This window comes from Salmo trutta, chromosome 10, assembly GCF_901001165.1.
Source record: "Salmo trutta chromosome 10, fSalTru1.1, whole genome shotgun sequence".
Lineage (NCBI taxonomy): Eukaryota > Metazoa > Chordata > Actinopteri > Salmoniformes > Salmonidae > Salmo > Salmo trutta.
In genome coordinates, this window is record NC_042966.1 from 1,942,532 (window position 1) to 1,964,066 (window position 21,535).

Genomic DNA, 21,535 nt, shown 5'->3' on the forward strand with positions numbered 1-21,535 from the left:
GAAGGCAGGCGGGAAGATTGGGTCCAAAATAAAGCGTCTAGAAGCGCATCTTTGCATCTTCCTCTCTGTTTACACACAAACACAAACACACACACCAAGCCCCTGCCACTTACAGCAACAAAGATGAGAGATCACGTCATCTCTGACAAGCGGTTTCAAGTCGCTATTTGCATTTGAGGTTTGGTCCAACTGAATCGGTCATATGGACACCGAAACACATTGAGGCATTATTTTACTGTAATAGAGAAGTTAATTAACCTTTTTTAACAATACTATTTTTATGTCTTAACTCTTCAAATTGCGCGCAGAGCAGACAATACTAAACCGAGAGTATCAATAAACATTTGATTCTGGAAAATGCATTCTTAGTTTGTCGCGTGCGCCATTGCGGTACCAGCATTTTAGCCAAGAATGTTATACTAGCTGTCTAATCTGTGTTTTATACATATGCAATAAGCCTAAAACACAATTATATAAGAAATTGGCAACTCGTTCTCATTCTGAGAAATAAGGTAGGGCACTTGATTTCAACATCGGAACAAAGTGGACAGGCTAGCATGCTGTTAAAACAGTTGGAGATGGACAGAAGGGTGTGTTCGTAACAATTCTACTGTTCTGCCTTCTTAGCTAGCATATAGATCCAAGTTTGCTAAACTTGAAATATAAAGATTAGCTGGCTACTCACTAGCACATGGGCTTTTGCTTGATTTGTTTGAGATCTGTGTTAATGTTCTATAATGGCTGCTACAAGAAGTTAGTCATTAATAGTGAATGTGCATTATGCATGGTTCTGGTTAAATTTAGTAACAAAAAGGGCATTTTCATAGACTTGAACGCCAGATCAGTGATTATTGCAAAAAAGTAGGTTAAACTATTTTGATGAACTGTAATTATAAGTGGGTCTTCTGGTTGTGAAAGGCTTATTTAGCCTAGATATAATTTCACAAGCACTGAATTCATTAGGTTACTGCTGATTTGTTTGAAATGTAGTGTATTTTACCTTGATTTGAACAACAAAGCTTATTTAGAGAAAATATTTGAAAATGTATTGTGATTCGCTGATAAGTGTTAAAGAAATGGGAGATACGATTTTTAGGCCATATCGCTCAGGCCTACCTATGTACATATCTACTAGAGGTCGACCGATTATGATTTTTTTTTTCACCGCCGATACCGATTTAATCGGCCTATTTTTATATATATATTTGTAATAATGACAATTACAACAATACTGAATGAACCCTTTTTTTATTTTAACTTTAATATAATACATCAATTGTCTCAAATAATGAAACATGTTCAATTTGGTTTAAATAATGCAAAAACAAGGTGTTGGAGAAGAAAGTAAAAGTGAAATATTTGCCATGTAAAAAAGGTAACATTTATGTTCCTTGCTCAGAACATGAGAACTTAATTATATGAAAGCTGGTGGTTCCTTCTAACATGAGTCTTCAATATTCCCAGGTAAGAAGTTTTAGGTTGTAGTTATTATAGGAATTATAGGACTATTTCTCTCTATACCATTTGTATTTCATATACCTTTGACTATTGGATGTTCTTATAGGCACTATAGTATTGCCAGCCTAATCTCGGGAGTTGATAGGCTTGAAGTCATAAACAGCGCAATGCTTAAAGCACAGGGAAGAGCTGCTGGCAATGCAGGAAAGTGCTGTTTGAATGAATGCTTATTAGCCTGCTGCTGCCTACCACCGCTCAGTCAGATGGCTCTATCAAATCATAGACTTAATTATAATATAATAACACACAGAAATGCGAGCCTTAGGTCATTAATATGGTCAAATCCGGAAACTATAATTTTTAAAAGAAGTTTATTCTTTCAGTGAAATACGCAACCGTTCCGTATTTTATCTAACGGGTGGCAGCCCTAAGTCTAAATATTGCTGTTACATTGAAGGTTGTGCAATGTTATGTCATAATTATGTACAATTCTGGCAAATTAATTACGGTCTTTGTTAGGAAGAAATGGTCTTCACACAGTTCAACAAGCCAGGCGGCCCAAACTGCTGCATATACCCTGACTCTGCTTGCACAGAACGCAAGAGAAGTGACACAATTTCCCTAGTTAAAAGAAATTCATGTTAGCAGGCAATATTAACTAAATATGCAGGTTTAAAAATATATACTTGTGTATTGATTTTAAGAAAGGCATTGATGTTTATGATCAGGTACACATTGGTGCAACGACAGTGCTTTTTTCGCGAATGCGCTTGTTAAATCATCACCCGTTTGGCGAAGTAGGCTGTGATTCGATGATAAATTAACAGGCACCGCATCGATGATATGCAATGCAGGACAAGCTAGAAAAACTAGTAATATCATCAACCATGTGTAGTTAACTAGTGATTATGTTAATAAGATGGATTGATTTGTTTTTTATAGGATAAGTTTAATGCTAGCTAGCACCTTACCTTGGCTCCTTGCTGCACTCGCTTAACAGGTAGTCAGCCTGCCACGCAGTCTCCTCGTGGAGTGCAATGTAATCGGCCATAATCTGTGTCCAAAAATGCCGATTATCAATTGTTATTAACTTGAAATCGGCCATTCCGATTAATCGGTCGACCTCTAATATCTACCTCAATTACCTTGCACCCCTGCACATCGACTTGGTACTGGTACCCCGTGTATATAGCCAAGTTATCGTTACTCATTGTGTATTTATTATTACATGTTTAATTTTCTATTATTTCTCTATTTTCTTTCTCTCTGCATTGTTGGTAAGGGCCCATAAGTAAGCATTTCACTGTTAGTCTACACCTCTTGTTTATGAAGCATGTGACGAATACAATTTAATTTCATAACATTTTCAACAACAAACTATTTTCCTCCTTGCTTGATTCATGTGTAATGCTCGCTTGAGCAATCCTTTTTTACCAAACGCCACATATCCATCTTCCTTAGGTGGTTGTGTGTCCCCGTTGTCAAGGTTTCTTACGCCGTTGCCCTATTTTTGTTAAGACCCCTGACTCATAACGAGATCATCACAGTCAAAAAATGAAGTCATGTATATAAAAATTTGATTAAACGGTATCCATTAATTATACAGAGGCCTACTGGAGCTAGACAATGTTTCAGTGTACCAGGCTGTAGCTAGAGAGACGCCTAAAAATGGGCTAGAATTGAGTGTATTGTATTCTGTTTGTCTAATGTTGGTAACATTGGATATTCATTCTTATATTACGTGATGTATACGGACTCAAGTGAAGTGTGCGCACCTGCTCTATGGCTTTGACTGTGTGTGTGTGTGTTTGTGAAAGACCTCAGGGACTAACAGTCATAATTAGTAAAGTTTATTTTGTTTCATTTATGTCTCGGTGACATTCCCCCAGGGTTTTCACTCTAGCCTTGGTAATGAGTGTGTGTATTGGTCGAGCTATCACATACCCATGCATACTGTTCATGGCTTTTAATGCTCCATAAGATTATTCACCTGAAATGGGTGTTTTTTACCATTTCAGACTAGACATTTCCAGTAATTAGAGTCACATAGATGCATGTTTTTCCCCAAGCTTTTAAATAGAGGGAAAATATATTTTTTCCTTATATAATTATCTCTCTCGCTCCTCTCTCTCTCGCTGTGTTTGTGTGTGTTGCAGTTGACCTTTTAACCATAGCTTCTTTTGCAGGTGTGTATAGATGCGAGGGCTGACATGTAATGTTTTTTAAAGTGTGTTTGTGGTATGTATATTGTCCCAAAGGGGATTCAACATTTTTAATTATCTTTCTCTCTAGGTGAAGATTGAAGGACACTCAAAAAGAGAGTCGAGACACTGAACGGTTAGAGCTATACCAGAGAGGACTATTTCATAGTCACCATGTCTCTACGTATTCCCCATCTCTGGAACCGACTCCACAGTGGAAGACCTATTATACCCTGCCTGTGAAGGTTCAAAACCTCCTTCATAACCACTATCCTGCACCTCGCCATCAGTCAAAGGAGGTAACAAACAGGCTGAAATTTTGGGGAATACTACAACTCCAGTTGCCTAATTCAGAGGGCATTTCTCCAGTCACAACGCCACTGGAATACCACGCATGTCCATCGCCCATATGGGGGCTAAAACCACTCCGTAACCCACACTGACACCATTCTGAGCCCTGTATTGTCACAGTATAGTGTTTTGGGTGTCGTCATCGGTGGCGGTGGATTGAGCCATAATGGCTGGGAAGGGCAACCCGGTCCCGGGCCCCCACCTCAACGGCTTCCCCATGCCCCACTACTCCTACTTCTTCCCCCACATGCTGGGGGGGCTCTCTCCCCCCGGCCTGCCCGGCCTGCCACTGAGTAGCTACAGCACGCCCTCGTCAGCCAGTAAGTACCCCTACTGTACGTCCTTAACCTTCTCTCTGCTGTTTCAATTGACTGTGTGGTGTAGTGTTGGTGCATGCTAAAGCGCATTTGTTTTGGCTGTGCTGTTGTCTGGTTTGCCTCAGAATATTAGCCTGTTTTTTTGGTATAGCCAACTCCTTTGTCATTGCCATGCCAAACATTGCAGAAACGGTCTGGCACTCAAGGTATCAGAGTATTGGCCTGTTGCAGTATTTTGAGTCTAAGCATGTTGGCCTAAACAGCCTACCACTAGAGTTATGGTGGACCGTTTGAAAGGTCTTGTATAAGGCTCTGAGATTTTGGTTGTGTGGGCATCTTGGATACACCACAGTCCGGCTTTGTCTTTTTTGGAATGTTCGAGGTAAGAGGAATAACACTGAGCTCCGAGTGGTTTCTGCTCCTCAGAAAAAGTCGTCTTCATTAGCAGAGAAAATGTTGCTGTGCCATGCTGTCTGATCATCCGTAGAGGCTGATGGCGGGAATAGAATGATATAATAGCAATGTTACCTGTGTCCTGCAGTTGTTGGCATATTTTGCATCAAATTATTTAGCTTAGCTATTTATTGGTTATTGAGGATTGGATGTTGGAGAGACAGGAAATCAACAGATGCTGAGATTTTATTGTGCGGGGGAGTGAGCTTTCATCTTGGCCTGTTTAGACCAGTCCCACATGAAAGACCTGTGTTTGTAACCCGAGCATAGCGCCACACTGCCTACAGCACTCACCGTCCTCAATACTCAGGCCCTCTCTAACACACACACACACACACACACACACCATGAAAACATCCTAGATCACACAGGACAAGAGGACAGGGTAATCAACCTGACATCTCAAAAAGGATAAGCCACTAAAGCCAACCTTATCTAGCCTATGTAAAATGACTACATATTGTTATGAGAGACGTAGTCAGCCAGGTTGCTCGGGGTCAGTGTATTGACTTTCCATCTGATCGTATTAGCATGGTGTTCAATGGGATTAGCAAGAGGAGGAACTGTGATTAGCAGTCAGTCATGTCCACTTCCGCATTGAGCCCTGAAAGACTGGGAGATGCTTCTCATCCTATTCCTCATTTGAGTTGTATCTGTATTCAATTTGAATAAGTAACATTCGAATGGTAGTGGTACTGTGTGTGTGTGGACACTGCATCGCTATCTCTTGTGGCCTTTTGTGTGTGTGTGTGTGTGTGTGTGTGTGTGTGTGTGAGTGTGTGGAGTGTGTGGCGCATCTGTCTGTCAGGACTCTCTCCCAGTGTTTGACGAGAGGGGTGGCGGGGTTCCTTCACATAAGCTGCACAAACACTCCCTGGGACACTGACCATCGCTTCCTACTCACTCACTCACGCACACACACAAACACGTACACTCTCTCATTGACATACAGTGGGGGGAAAAAGTATTTGATCCCCTGCTGATTTTGTACGTTTGCCCACTGACAAAGAAATGATCGGTCTATAATTTTAATGGTAGGTTTATTTGAACAGTGAGAGACAGAATAACATAGAGAAAAACGCATGTCAAAAATGTTATAAATTGATTTGCATTTTAATGAGGGAAATAAGTATTTGACCCCCTCTCAATCAGAAAGATTTCTGACTCCCAGGTGTCTTTTATACAGGTAACAAGCTGAGATTAGGAGCACACTCTTAAATCGGGTACGTTTTTTTATCCGGCCGTGTAAATACTGCCCCCTAGCCCCAACAGGTTAAAGGGAGTGCTCCTAACCGCAGCTTGTTACCTGTAAAAAAAGACACATGTCCACAGAAGCAATCAATCAAGGGTCTTATATATAAGGGTCTTATATCGGTTGAAAGCTTAAATTCTTGTTAATCTAACTGCACTGTCCAATTTACAGTAGCTATTACAGCGACAACATGCCATGCGATTGTTTGAGGACAGCGCCCCACATCAAAATATTTTTCCACCGGCACAGGTTTCATAAATTCCCAAATAGTGATTAAATATTCACTTACTTTTTGAAAATCTTACTCTGATTTGTCATCCAAAGGGTCCCAGCTATAACATGTAATGTCGTTTTGTTAGATAAAATCCTTCTTTATATCCCAAAAAGTCTGTTTAGTTGGCGCCATCGATTTCAGTAATCCACTCGTTCAACTTGCAGAGAAAGGAATCTGAAAATCTACCCCTAAACTTTGTTTCAACAAGTCAAAATACGTTTCTATTTACTCCTCAGATACCCTAAAATGTAATCAAACTATAATATTTCTTACAGAAAGAAGTATGTTTAATAGAAAACTGATTTTTAGCAGGTGCGTCCTGTCTTCATGGCTTTTCTTTGGATTTTCTCCTACCCTATCTATTGTGTTATATTGTCCTACATTATTTTTTAAATTCTACAAACTTCAAAGTGTTTTCTTTCCAATGGTACCAATTATATGCATATCCTGGCTTCAGGGCCTGAGCAACAGGCAGTTTACTTTGGGCACGTCATTCAGGCAGAAATTGTGTTCCCAATAAGACCACCTCTTAAATAATCTAGTTTAATTAATTTCCAAATGTACAAGCGGACATTTCTTATGTAAAATGATATTCATCTCCCCTAAAGTTATTAAAATAAATGGATCATTACTATTCATTATGAAAGTAGTACTCATTAGGGGTGTCCAATCATATCCACAGAGATCCATGTGGACTTAGGCTTTTGTTTTTGCCAAACAGTACACTCCCGATTTCAACCAGTCATATACTTTAATCAAGACATGATTAGTTGAATCAGGTGTGTTATTGCTTAGTTAGAACACAAACCTTAACCCACATTGGCCCTCTGTGGATAAGAAGTCATGCAACAAAGAACATAGCACACACAACTTCAATGAATTATCTGAAAGCTGATTTCACATTTGCTGTACTGCTATTCTTTTAAATTCAACTTTTCGTCCTAAATCCTATCTGAAGATAGTTTCAAATCTCCCTCTCTACTGTGTATTAAAAGGTATAGGTGGTGGACCAAAAAACAGAATCACTTGGATGAATGTAAGACGACAATATGACAATGGTCCACCCAAAAGTGCATGAGTCTTCACCCAATAATCATGTTCTTGTCCCTCCTTTGTTTGCATTTTTATCCACCACTTGTAGGTCTTCTATCTCTATCCCTCAACCCTGATCTTATTCTTCTCTGCATCAGCGACTACCTGTCCACTCCAAACGTCTTGGAGAGAGTACATTTGTTTCTAATCTTGGTAAAGGCACCATGGCTAGATGCTAAATATGCATAACTGTAGTTTGTGTGTTTTTAATCAACTTAAATCTGAACTAAAAACATTTATGCTCATGTTCAGTGAATATTAGGGAAATCGACACACAAACTCCATGTGTTTCAATGGAAAGCGGGCATAATTGGAAAAACAGGGATTTATAGTGAAGATAAAAGCAAGTCTACCCATAAAATATTTTAAATCCAATGGTTTGGTGTAAAAATATAGACTACAATATTATGCAAAGGTATTATTGATCATATTGCTTTGTTGTAATTTACATTCTGTATAGAGGGAGTGCTTTTTGTGCTACTGTACCATTTAAGCCCTCCTGAGATGCCATTTTTGTAAATTTGACACTTATGTATAACAATGCAAGGTTCATTTAACAGTAAAACAAAATGCATTTAAAAATGTAAGCTGTGAGTGCCTGATCTATTATTGTGTTGTCGTTCACCAAGTTATGTTGCTGCTGTGAGACTGTGACATGCAGGCACGACTGCTAGCATGAAAACCCATTTTCAATTGGTGGTTGTGTGAAGGCATTGTCAAGGTTTCTCACGCCATTGTTCTGTGTGTGTTAAGACCGCTGGCTCATCAAAATATGAAGTCATACAACTTTGATTTAAACTGTCTCCATGAATTATACAGAGGCCTGCTGTAGCTAGACATGTTCCAGGGTACCTGGCTCTAGAGACACGCAAGAGGAATAGGCTAGGAATAGGCTGGTTAAACAATGGCCATTTTTACATATATTCTGGCCCAGCCAGAGCCACTCAAGGACATTGAGACTTCTTGGTATTCTCTCAACCAGCTTCATCTGGAATGCTTTTCCAAAAGTCTTGAAGGAGTTCCCACATATGCTGAGCACTTGTTGCCTGCTTTTCCTTCTCTGCGGTCCAACTCATCCCAAACCATCTCAAGTGGGTTGTGGTCAGGGGATTGTGGAGGCCAAGTCATCTGATGCAGCACTCCATCACTCTCCTTCTTGGACAAATAGCTCTTACACAGCCTGGAGGTGTATTGGGTCATTGTCCTGTTGAAAAAACAAATGATAGTCCCACTAATCGCAAACCAGATGGGATGGCGTATTGCTGCAGAATGCTGTGGTAACCATGCTGGTTAAGTGTGCCTTGAATTCTAAATAAATCACCAGCAAAGCACCCCCACACCATCTCACCTCAATGCTTCACGGTGGGAACCACACATGCGGAGATCATCCGTTTTTTTGGTTACTACATGATTCCATGTGTGTTATTTCATAGTGTTGATGTCTTCACTATTATTCTAATATGTAGAAAATATAAAAAATAAAGGTAAACTCTGGAATGAGTAGGTGTCCAAACTTTTGACTAATACTGTATGTAAATGTGATATCAGTTTTTTATTTTTAATAAATCAGCTAAAATGTAAAAAAAAAAAAACAGTTTTGGCTCTGTCATTATGGGGTGTTGTGTATAGATTGAGGCGCAAATACAATTAAATCTAGTTTAGAATAAGGCTTTAACCTATCAAAATGTGGCCGACAAAAGCTAAAGAACATATAGAATGAGATTTATAGTCAGCTTTTACAATATTTTTCTCTTGTCCAAGGCTCAATCACCCATGATTGTAGTTGAAATAACCACTCACACCACCACCGACATTGCAGATTTTCAAAATAGCCTAGATTTTCATAGTGATTTATTTGTACATGTCATACATTTTATTTGTTCTAATAGGCCGACAGTGTTGTTTTAAATGGTTGCGTTATCCAGATTTTCATACCTTATATACTGTCCCTGTGCCATACCGGGGTATACGGCGCACACACACACACAGAGCCTTCCTCTTTTCTTTCCATAAACTCATTATCAACACCAATCCATCTTGCTGTCCATAAAGCCTTGCACGCTCTGAGTTTCGCTCTCTGACCATCACCCCATCTCTCTCCCGGCGCGCGCGCGCACACACACACACACACACACACACAGAACCAGTCTCACGAAACCCAAACACAGTTAAGCTCCAGTCACTCAATTCACTCAACAAGAAAAATGCTGGAGAGAGAGAGTTTGTTTGGAGCTTAGAATATAGGAATTTAGCGTTGGAGGACATCCAAGGGGTTTATGGATTACAACACTGCAGTGTTCCAAATGGAGGCTAAACACACATAACTGGCAGAAGTTTTAGGGAAACGATTTGGCTCGTTCAGCCTTGATAATTCTTTAGCAGATCTGTGGCCAGAAATATAGTGGACATTCTGTTACTTCTAGCAATGGCACTGGTGTCGGCACTGCGCATGGCTGCCAAGTTATTTGTTTGTGTGTAGCAAACGTTTTCCCCTTAGCAACAACGTGTATAGCTGACTCCCCGGCCCCAGGCTGTTTTTGGGTTTGGCTGGACAATTCGGTACAAACTAAATCGCTTATAAAATAATTCATAATAGGATGACACAGCCTAATTATCATCCATTTCAACTGTCACTCTTGTTTACTTCTTTACATTGTCAATATTGATTCCAACATCAGTTGATTCCATGACCAACTCAGTTGAGTGAAATATGATACTGTATGATCATTCAACTGTCATTTCACTGTTTTTAGATAAATCATACTCGCACTCCCTAGCAGACCTGAGTTAAAATACTATTTGTAATCATTTCAAATACTTTATCTGTGCTTGATTTGAGCTTGCCTGGTTTAATGGACCAATAGAATAGTCCCAAAACTGCAAACTCAGCCCATCTGGCACTTCAGGCAGTCTCGAGCATAGAGCAAACGCTTGAAGTATTTGAATGGTTTCAAATAGTCAGCTTAGACAGTGTTCCAGGTGCTTTCGGCTGAGTGGCCGGCCAGAGAGCAGTGACCTGGTTAAGACAAAGCTGTTCTCCAGTTCAGCCCCCGCAGGCCAATTATTTGGGCCAAACAGAGCAGAAGGGTTAATCCATCCGTGCTCGGCTAACACACACAGCCCAGCGCAACCTTACCTAACTTCCAGAGGTGTGTCTTTGCCAATTATTTTCTGATGAGGTAAAGGAAACCAACCCTGGAACTAAGCCCTTACCTAATCCATCCCTTCTGTCTGTAGGGAGCTCATTTAGCCTTTAGCATTTATGCTGCTAGGGTATGGGAAACTAGGCTAGCGGCTAGGCTACTGATCATTCCTAGCAAATGTATTGATGTTACTCTTGCTCTAGTATTATGGTAGACTAATTACATAATTATTGGCTACTGATGTTGTTATTATAGCCTCCATAGAACTCACTGTCATACTTTAGTCCTTGCTTGGTGGGGAATTTCAACCCTCGCCCGGCCAATGTGTGCTGCAGGTTTTGACTTTACGAGCGGCAAATTGGCATGTATTATGCCTTTTTTTTTTCAGAGGGAGTGAGTGGAGGGAGGGGGGGGGGGGTGATATGAAACAATATTTTCAGAGGCCGGAAACATTAGGACCCCTGTTCAGTGTGTGTATGTGTGTCAATGTTGGCAACCTCAGCAGTATTTTAAACGGTACAAGGTGGAATTTCCTGTCTGTGTAAATATGGATATGGCAATGTGTGCGGTGGCCTGGTCAGACAGGTGGTGTGTGTCTTCCCTGGTGGTCCACGGCACTCTGGGAGGACATCCCAGGGACAAGCCGGGACACCATGTAGGTGGGAAGAGGGGGCCAAAGCAGAAAGTCCACCCTCCTTCCCCTCCTGTCCTTCCATTGCTGAGGGCTGAAGCAGCCAGTCAACTTTTAGTTTGTAGGTAAACAGAAAGTGGACAAACAGCAGAGTTAGTTTACTAGTCTATCCATATATCATCACCAAGATGGCGTAGCAGTCAGACGTCTTTGTCCTGTCCTGTCCCTTGTATATATCTTTTTACATCTTTTTCATCGCATATCTTTTTAAAATATTTTCCTAAACCTCAACTTCAAAAAAACTCTCCTGCAATCCGCCTCGCCCAATGTGGCGTGGATCAGTTTTTTTTTGTTCTAAAGTATTTCTATCGGATCTGGAATCCCTCAACTGAAGATAGCCAGCTAACTACCTACCAGCTATCAGTCAGCAAACCATTGCTAGTGGTCATCAGCTAACCTTTAGCTTGGAAAGCTCTCAACCAGTTCGAACAACGTGACTCAAACCAGAACGTTATATATTTTTTTCTCCATATGCCTGGATTCCCACCGCAAACTCTGAACATTTTCATCTGGATCTTCACAACTAGCTAACCGCAATCCCGGGTGACTACTCCTGGCTAGCGTTTCCATCCCGGAGCAAGCACCAATTAGCATGAAGATAGCCCAGCCAGGGCTCCTGTGCTACCACCGAAGCCCTCTCCTGGGCTACAATATCCGGACCCCTTCTACTGCCGGTACGGGGCATGGAACCCCGCCGATCCTCTACGACTGGAATAACGACATAATCTGCCTGAGGATTCCAACAGGCCCCTCAGGCGCAACGTCCGCTGAAGGCCCATTCTGCTAACCGCAGCCTGCTAGCAACCTAGAGCTACTTGGAACCCTACTAATTCCACGACTGGTCTACCAGCATTGTATCGAGGCAAAAACAGACATACCCCCATCGCAACGTCCCCCAAATGCTAACTGCTAGCTTGCTTGCCCCTGTCTGCTAACTGCTAGCTGGACTGCCCCGGTCTGCAAACTGCTAGCCCTGGTGTGCTAACTGCTTGCTTGCTAACCCGGTCTGCTAGCTTGTTTAGCCCCGGCCTACTAACTGTTAGCAATGGCCTGCTAACTGTCTGAATCGCCGTGTCCCCAGTCAGCACAACCACTCACTGGACCCATATGTTCACTTGGCTACGCATGCCTCTCTAATATCAATATGCCTCGTCCATTACTGTCCTGGTTAGTGATTACTGTCTTATTTCACTGTAGAGCCTCTAGCCCTGCTCAATATGCCTTAACCAACCATGTTGTTCCACCTCCTACATATGCGATGACATCACCTGGTTTAAACGTCTCTAGAGACTATATTTCGCTCATCATTACTCAATGCCTAGGTTTACCTCCAATGTACTCACATCCTCTTACCTTTGTCTGTACACTATGCCTTGAATCTATGCTATTGTGCCCAGAAACCTGCTCCTTTTACTCTCTGTTCCGAACGTGCTAGACGGCCAGTTCGTATAGCCTTTGGCCGTACCCTTATCCTACTTCTCCTCTGGTGATGTGGAGGTTAATCCAGGTCCTGCAGTGCCTAGCTCAACTCCCACTCCCCAGGTGCTCTCATTTGTTGACTTCTGTAACCGTAAAAGCCTTGGTTTCATGCATGTTAACATTAGAAGCCTACTCCCTAAGTTTGTTTTACTCACTGCTTTAGCACACTCTGCCAACCCGGATGTCTTAGCCGTGTCTGAATTCTGGCATAGGAAAACTACCAAAAACCCTGATATCTCCATCGCTAACTGTAACATTTTCCGCCAAGATAGAACTGCCAAAGGGGGCGGTGTCGCAATCTACTGCAAAGATAGCCTGCAGAGTTCTGTATTACTATCCAAGTCTGTACCCAAACAATTTGAGCTTCTACTTCTAAAAATTCACCTTTCCAGAAACAAGTCTCTCACTGTTGCCACTTGCAACAGTGAGTGCCCTCGATGACCCCAGCTGTGCCCTCGATACCATATGTGAATTGATTGCCCCCCATCTATCTTCTGAGCTCGTGCTACTAGGTGACCTAAACTGGGACATGCTTAACACCCCGGCCATCCTACAATTTAAGCTTGAAGCCCTCAATCTCACACAAATTAGCAATTAACCTACCAGGTACAACCCCAAATCCGTAAACACGGGCACCCTCATAGATGTCATCCTAACTAACTCACCCTCCAAATACACCTCTGCTGTTTTCAATCAAGATCTCAGCGATCACTGCCTCATTGCCTGCGACTAAACGACCACCCCTCATCACTGTCAAACGCTCCCTCAAACACTTCTGCGAGCAGGCCTTTCTAATCGACCTGGCCGGGGTATCCTGGAATGACATTGACCTCATCCCGTCAGTAGAGGATGCCTGGTTATTCTTAAAGTGCCTTCCTCACCATCTTAAAAAGCATGCCCCCCAATTGAAATAGGAATAGATATAATCCTTGGTTCACTCCAGACCTGTCTGACCTTGACCAAAAACATCATTTGGCCTTCTGCATTAGCATCGAATAGCCCCCGTGATATGCAACTTCTCAGGGGAGTTAGGAACAAATATACACAGGCAGTTAGAAAAGCTAAGGCTAGCTTTTTCAAACAGAAATTTGCATCCTGTAGTACAAACTCAAAGTTCTGGGACACTGTAAAGTCCATGGAGAATAAGAGCACCTCCTCCCAGCTGCCCACTGCTCTGAGGCTAGGAAACACTGTTACCACCGATAAATCCACTATTGTTGAGAATTTCAATAAGCATTTCTCTACGGCTGGCCATGCTTTCCACCTGGCTACCCCTACCCTGGTCACCTGTCCGGCACACTCCACAGCAACCCGCCGAAGCCCCCACCATTTCTCCTTCACCCAAATCGAGATAGCTGATGTTCTGAAAGAGCTGCAAAATCTGGACCCATACAAATCAGCCGGGCAAAACAATCTGGACCCTCTTTCTGAAATTATCTGCCGAAATTGTTGCAACCCCTATTACGAGCCTGTTCAACCTCTTTCATATCGTCTGAGATTCCCAAAGATTGGAAAGCTGCCACGGTCATCCCCCTCTTCAAAGGGGGTCACACTCTAGACCCAAACTGCTACAGACCTATATCTATCCTACCCTGTCTTTCTAAGGTCTTCGAAAGCCAAGTTAACAAACAGATTACCGACCATTTCGAATCCCACCGTACCTTCTCCGCTTTGCAATCTGGTTTCAGAGCTGGTCATGGGTGCACCTCAGCCACGCTCAAGGTCCTAAACGACATCATAACCGCCATCGATAAGAGACGTTACTGTGCAGCCGTATTCGTCGACCTGGCCAAGGCTTTCGACTCTGTCAATCACCACATTCTTATTGGCAGACTCGACAGCCTTGGTTTCTCAAATGATTGCCTCGCCTACTTTACCAACTACTTTTCTGATAGAGTTCAGTTTGTCAAATTGGAGGGCCTGTTGTCAAGGACCTCTAGGAATCTCTATGGGTGTGCCACAGGTTCAATTCTCGGGCCGACTCTCTTCTCTGTATACATCAATGATGTTGCTTTTGCTGCTAGTGATTCTCTTATCCACCTCTACGCAGACGACACCATTCTGTATACTTCTGGCCCCTCTTTGGACACTGTGTTAACTAACCTCCAGACGAGCTTCAATGCCATACAACTCTCCTTCCGTGGCCTCCAACTGCTCTTAAACGCAAGTAAAACTAAATGCATGCTATTCAATCGATCACTGCCTCTGACTTAGAATACGTGGACAACTACAAATGTCTGGTTAGACTCTAAACTCTCCTTCCAGACTCACATTAAGCATCTCCAATCCAAAATTAAATCTAGAATCGGCTTCCTATATTGCAACAAAGCATCCTTCACTCATGCTGCCAAACATACCCTTGTAAAACTGACCATCCTACCGATCCTTGACTTCGGTGATGTCATCTATAAAATGGCCTTCAACACTCTACTCAACAAACTGGATGCAGTCTATCACAGTGCCGTCCGTTTTGTCACCAATGCCCCATACACTACCCACCATTGCAACCTGTACACTCTCGTTGGTTGGCCCTCGCTTCATAATCGTCGCCAAACCCACTGGCTACAGGTTATCTACAAGTCTCTGCTTGGTAAAGCCCCGCCTTATCTCAGCTCACTGGTCACCATAGCAGCATCTACACGTAGCACGCGCTCCAGCAGGTATATCTCACTGGTCACCCCCAAAGCCAATTCCTCCTTTGGTCGTCTTTCCTTCCAGTTCTCTGCTGCCAATGACTGGAACGACCTGCAAAAATCTCTGAAGCTCACTCACTAGCTTTAAGCACCAGCTGTCAGAGCAGCTCATAGATCACTGCACCTGTACATAGCCCATCTGTAAACAACCCATCTATCTACCTACCTCATCCCCATATTGTATTTATTTGTTTATCTTGCTCCTTTGCACCCCAGTATCCCTACTTGCACATTCATCTTCTGCACATCTACCATTCCAGTGTTTAATTGCTATATTGTAATTACTTCGCCACCATGGCCTATTTATTGCCTTAACTCCCTTATCTTACCTCATTTGCACTCTCTGTATATAGACTTTTTGATTTCTTTTTTCTACTGTATTATTGACTATCTTTTGTTTATTCCATTGTGTGTGTCGAATTGCTATGCTTTATCTTGGCCAGGTCGCAGTTGCAAATGAGAACTTGTTCTCAACTAGCCTACCTGGTTAAATAAAGGTAAAATAAAAATAAATATTTACGTTGAAGGCAAGCCACAGTAGCAGGCTGGAATGGACAGGTTAACTCCAGACATTGGCCTTGTACCTGTACCGCACACACATGAGACTGTCTGTGTGTTGGTAACCTGAGCATTGCGCCACACACTGCCTACAGCACTCACTGTTCTCAATACTCAGGCCCTCTCTAACACACACACACACACACACACACGTGCGCGTACGAGAGAACCTCTCAAGAGATCAGGTCATTATTGGAAACACATTTAAGCACTGCCAATACTATGATTTCGAGGACGCATGCTTATTAAACACGCCATGTAAAACACGTCTCCCCATGCTGGCTCTCCATCATTTAGTCATTTAGCCCTAATGACTAATTAACAGTTGTTAATTAACTGTAGAGTGAATAGTCGAAGAGCAGTAGGGCTAAGATGTATGCTGTGATGATTTTCATCATCAAGTTAAATACGCCACGTTTTCACCACAGAAGCTTTTTGTTCAGCATTCTCTCTGTCATTGAATGACAGTTGAATAAAATATATAGAGATGTTTGAACAACGAAAACCATGTTGTAGCCTTAACCTTTCCTTCGTAAAGTTAGTTTTTTCTGTTGCAACAAAATGGCTCCCAGTGGCCAGTTATCACAATGAGGTCAACAGTACCACCAGTCTGATGTGTCTGGTCATCAGATCCCAGGCCAGTGTAATGTCCTCTGAGCTGTTAGCCCTGGAGCCTAGCTGGCACTATATCCACTATGACAGCTCCAAGGTGACTCTGCTCTGGATGTGTGTGATGTCAGTTCTTTAGCAGGAGGCTGATGCAACACAGAGGGGAGGGAGAGACGGTGAATGAGAGAGCAAGGGAGACAGGCCCTCTGTGCAGAGGCAGCAGAAGAGGGTGCCCAGGGTAGTGCACACAGGCTTTGGCAGGGCATGGTGTTTTTGGTGAGAGCTGCCAACCACCAGCTGCTCAATCAATAGGGCTTCCACAAGAGAGCCTGCAGGCCTCAGTGTCATGCACTCCCTCTTCCTCCTTACTATCTATCCCACTCCACAGTGCTATAATTATACCCCATTATTCCACTTATTTACTAATTTCACATGATTTCCATTTGCTTTGAGGGAACCAGGGGCCAAATCCCTTCCCTGCCCGGAATACTTTATCCTAGCCAGAGCATTATCTCCCATCCATTGGCTTGGTAAGTGTCGCCATCTCGCTCTCGCTCAAAAAATTTTCTGTAGGCCTTTTTTTTGCGTCCGCTTATGCAAATGAGGACCCTACTTTCCAAAGAGCTGTCTTCTGATAATCTGGTGGATGGCTCAATTTTCTGAGCCCCACACACTGATACACACATTCATACAGACACGCTCACTGACACGCAGTAGTACACACACACACTCTCTGTAAATTTAGAGCAGCGCTTACATCCAGTCGGACCATAACTACAAAAATACCACCGTGCCGCTAGCAGCTATGCGGCAGAGGAGTAAACAGAAATCCAAATATCCCATCTGATGTTGGAGGAACTCTACTCTAGTCTTGACTCTGAATAAGGAAAGAGATACAACAACTCACTCTCGACGCCCCCTTTGTTCTATTTATTCAGTTATAATATGCATAAAGTGCAGTCCCGTATCGGAGTCTTCACTGTGTGTATTGAGTCTGTTTGAATTCAGTCACAGCAATGTGGGCCAGTAACCTAAGGGGGGGGGGGGCGAAGGTGTAAGGGTTGGAGAAGTCAGATGAGTCATTGAATTATCAAGCAGAGGGCCCTGTGCTTGTTGCCATGGGTTGGGAACGCCTTTTTAGCAGGTAATATGCTTTAACCCAACAAAGGAGCCGCGGGGTTAAGAAACTCTGCTGTGCTGAGATTATTTGGGGCCAGTGGAGAGGGAGAATGGGGCTCTACACACACACACACACACACACACACACACACACACACAGTCTCATACTGTTAACACAGAGCCTACTCAGGATAAGGCAACAACTGTCTTGATTATGCAGAGGTTGTTGATTCTGCTCTTCACAAGTCCTCAATGTCCACCCTAGCTATGGAAACACACTTCCCAAAAAATAACACTAGAGCTTACATTAACACAGTCACTGCATACACTAGTGCTGCTAAGGAAACAAGCCAAATAGAGCTAACAAGCCCTATTCATTACTGTATTCATTACTGACAGGTGTGAGTAGCACTTCATAATCTCTCCCACCCTACCCCTCTACTGTTGTCCTTCTCGATCTCCCTTTTCACTCTCTTGCGCTCTCTCACTCTCTTGCTTTTCTCTCTTTCTCTCCCACCCCCTCACTCTCACCCCTTCCTCTTAGCTTTTTCTCGATAGCTGAAAACACTGTGTAGTTACATGACAGAACATTTGCCCCCCAAAAATATTTCTCTTTGTAGCACTCAGACCTTGACAGACCACATCCACTGCTCTGTTTGATTAGGCAGCCTAGTTAGAGAGATGAGGCTCCACCCTGTGATCAGTAGAGTGATTTGATGTCAGGAATGACCTGAGGTCTACCAGACACTCCCCCATCTCCCTCTGAGAGATACAAACCTGATATTTTCTCTCTCTCGCATGCTATATAGATATATATCAAATTGTATTTGTCTCATGCGCAGAATGCAGCGGGTGTAGACTTGCCTGTGAAATGCTTCCTTACGAGCCCTTCTCATTGATGCAGACTCAAAGAAGAGTAACACGAGGAATAAAATACACAGGAATGGAGCTATATACAGGGAGTACCAGATCAATGTGGAGCTATATACAGGGAGTACCAGATCAATGTGGAGCTATATACAGGGAGTACCAGATCAATGTGGAGCTATATACAGGGAGTACCAGATCAATGTGGAGCTATATACAGGGAGTACCAGATCAATGTGGAGCTATATACAGGGAGTACCAGATCAATGTGGAGCTATATACAGGGAGTACCAGATCAATGTGGAGCTATATACAGGGAGTACCAGATCAATGTGGAGCTATATACAGGGAGTACTAGATCAATGTGGAGCTATGTACAGGGAGTACCAGATCAATGTGCAGGGGTCTGAGGTATTTGAGTTAGAGATGTACAAGAAAGCAGGGTAAAGTGACTAAGCTTCAGTACACCGAGGCCTGCACTCTGGAGCGGGATCGATTTGGAGGTGGAGGGTCCGTCATGGTCTGGGGCGGTGTGTCACAGCATCATCAGACTGAGCTTGTTGTCAAAGCAGGCAATCTCAATGCTGTGCGTTACAGGGAAGACATCCTCCTCCCTCATGTGGTACCCTTCCTGCAGGCTCATCCTGACATGACCCTTCAGCATGACAATGCCACCAGCCATGCTGCTCATTCTGTGTGTGATTTCCTGCAAAGCAGGAATGTCAGTGTTCTGCCATGGCCAGCCAAGAGCCCGGATCTCAATCCCATTGAGCACATCTGGGACATGTTGGATCGGAGGGGTGAGGGCTGGGGCCATTCCCCCCAGAAATGTCCGGGAACTTGCAGGTGCCTTGGTGGAAGAGTGGGGTAACATCTCACAACAAGAACTGCAAATCTAGTGCAATCCATGAGGAGTAGATGCACTGCAATACTTAATGCAGCTGGGGCCACACCAGATATTGACAGTCACTTTTCATTTTGATCCCCCCTTTATTCAGGGACACATTATTCCATTTCTGTTAGTCAAATGTCTGTGGAACTTGTTCAGTTTGTCTCAGTTGTTGAATCTTATGTTCATTCAAATATTTACACATGTTAAGTTTGATGAAAATAAACGCAGTTGACAGTGAGAGGACGTTACTTTTGTATTGAGTTTATATATACTGCTCAAAAAAATAAAGGGAACACTTAAACAACACATCCTAGATCTGAATGAAAGAAATAATCTTAAATATTTTTTTCTTTACATAGTTGAATGTGCTGACAACAAAATCACACAAAAATAATCAATGGAAATCCAATTTATCAACCCATGGAGGTCTGGATTTGGAGTCACACTCAAAATTAAAGTGCAAAATCACACTACAGGCTGATCCAACTTTGATGTAATGTCCTTAAAACAAGTCAAAATGAGGCTCAGTAGTGTGTGTGGCCTCCACGTGCATGTATGACCTCCCTACAACGCCTGGGCATGTTCCTGATGAGGTGGCAGATGGTCTCCTGAGGGATCTCCTCCCAAAGTTGGACTAAAGCATCCGCCAACTCCTGTACAGTCTGTGGTGCAACGTGGCGTTGGTGGATGGAGCGAGACATGATGTCCCAGATGTGCTCAATTGGATTCAGGTCTGGGGAACGGGCGGGCCAGTCCATAGCATCAATGCCTTCCTCTTGCAGGAACTGCTGACACACTCCAGCCACATGAGGTCTAGCATTGTCTTGCATTAGGAGGAACCCAGGGCCAACCGCACCAGCATATGGTCTCACAAGGGGTCTGAGGATCTCATCTCGGTACCTAATGGCAGTCAGGCTACCTCTGGCTATCACATGGAGGGCTGTGTGGCCCCCCCAAAGAAATGCCACCCCACACCATGACTAACCCACCGCCAAACCGGTCATGCTGGAGGATGTTGCAGGCAGCAGAACGTTCTCCACGGCGTCTCCAGACTGTCACGTCTGTCACGTGCTCAGTGTGAACCTGCTTTCATCTGTGAAGAGCACAGGGCGCCAGTGGCGAATTTGCCAATCTTGGTGTTCTCTGGCAAATGCCAAACGTCCTGCACGGTGTTGGGCTGTAAGCACAACCCCCACCTGTGGACGTGGGGCCCTCATACCACCCTCATGGAGTCTGTTTCTGACCGTTTGAGCAGACACATGCACATTTGTGGCCTGCTGGAGGTCATTTTGCAGGGCTCTGGCAGTGCTCCTCCTGCTCCTCCTTGCACAAAGGCGGAGGTAGCGGTCCTGCTGCTGGGTTGTTGCCCTCCTACAGCCTCCTCCATGTCTCCTGATGTACTGGTCTGTCTCCTGGTAGCGCCTCCATGCTCTGGACTCTATGCTGACAGACACAGCAAAACTTCTTGCCACAGCTCGCATTGATGTGCCATCCTGGATGAGCTGCACTACCTGAGCCACTTGTGTGGGTTGTGGACTCCGTCTCATGCTACCACTAGAGTGAAAGCACCGCCAGCATTCAAAAGTGACCAAAACATCAGCCAGGAAGCATAGGAACTGAGAAGTGGTCTGTGGTCCCCACCTGCAGAACCACTCCTTTATTGGGGGTGTCTTGCTAATTGTCTATAATTTCCACCTGTTGTCTATTCCATTTGCACAACAGCATGTGAAATTTATTGTCAATCAGTGTTGCTTCCTAAGTGGACAGTTTGATTTCACAGAAGTGTGATTGACTTGGAGTTAAATTATGTTGTTTAAGTGTTCCCTTTATTTTTTGGAGCAGTGTGTGTGTGTGTATGTATATATATATATATATGTATGTATGTGTATATATATATATGTATGTATGTATATGTATATGTGTATATATATATATATATATATATATATATATATATATATATATATATATATATATATATATATATATATATATATATATATATATATATATATATATGCACGCACACACACACACGTGGTTGGCCGATTTATGATTTTTCAACGCCGATACCGATGATTGGAGG

The 21,535-nt window shown here is 43.2% G+C and overlaps 1 protein-coding gene across 3 annotated transcripts in view; it reads left to right on the forward strand.

Moving 5' to 3' along the window:
* LOC115200948 (retinoic acid receptor alpha) overlaps positions 1-21,535 on the forward strand; it is a 247,074-nt gene that overhangs the window by 115,593 nt on the left and 109,946 nt on the right. For 2 of the 3 annotated variants that reach the window (XM_029764092.1, XM_029764095.1), the window contains exon 3: positions 3,751-4,330. In XM_029764092.1, coding sequence (XP_029619952.1) covers positions 4,177-4,330 — 154 coding nt within the window. In that variant the 5' untranslated portion in view covers positions 3,751-4,176. Of the gene's footprint in view, positions 1-3,750; positions 4,346-21,535 lie in introns of all 3 variants that reach the window. The other variant, XM_029764091.1, reaches the window with a different exon arrangement.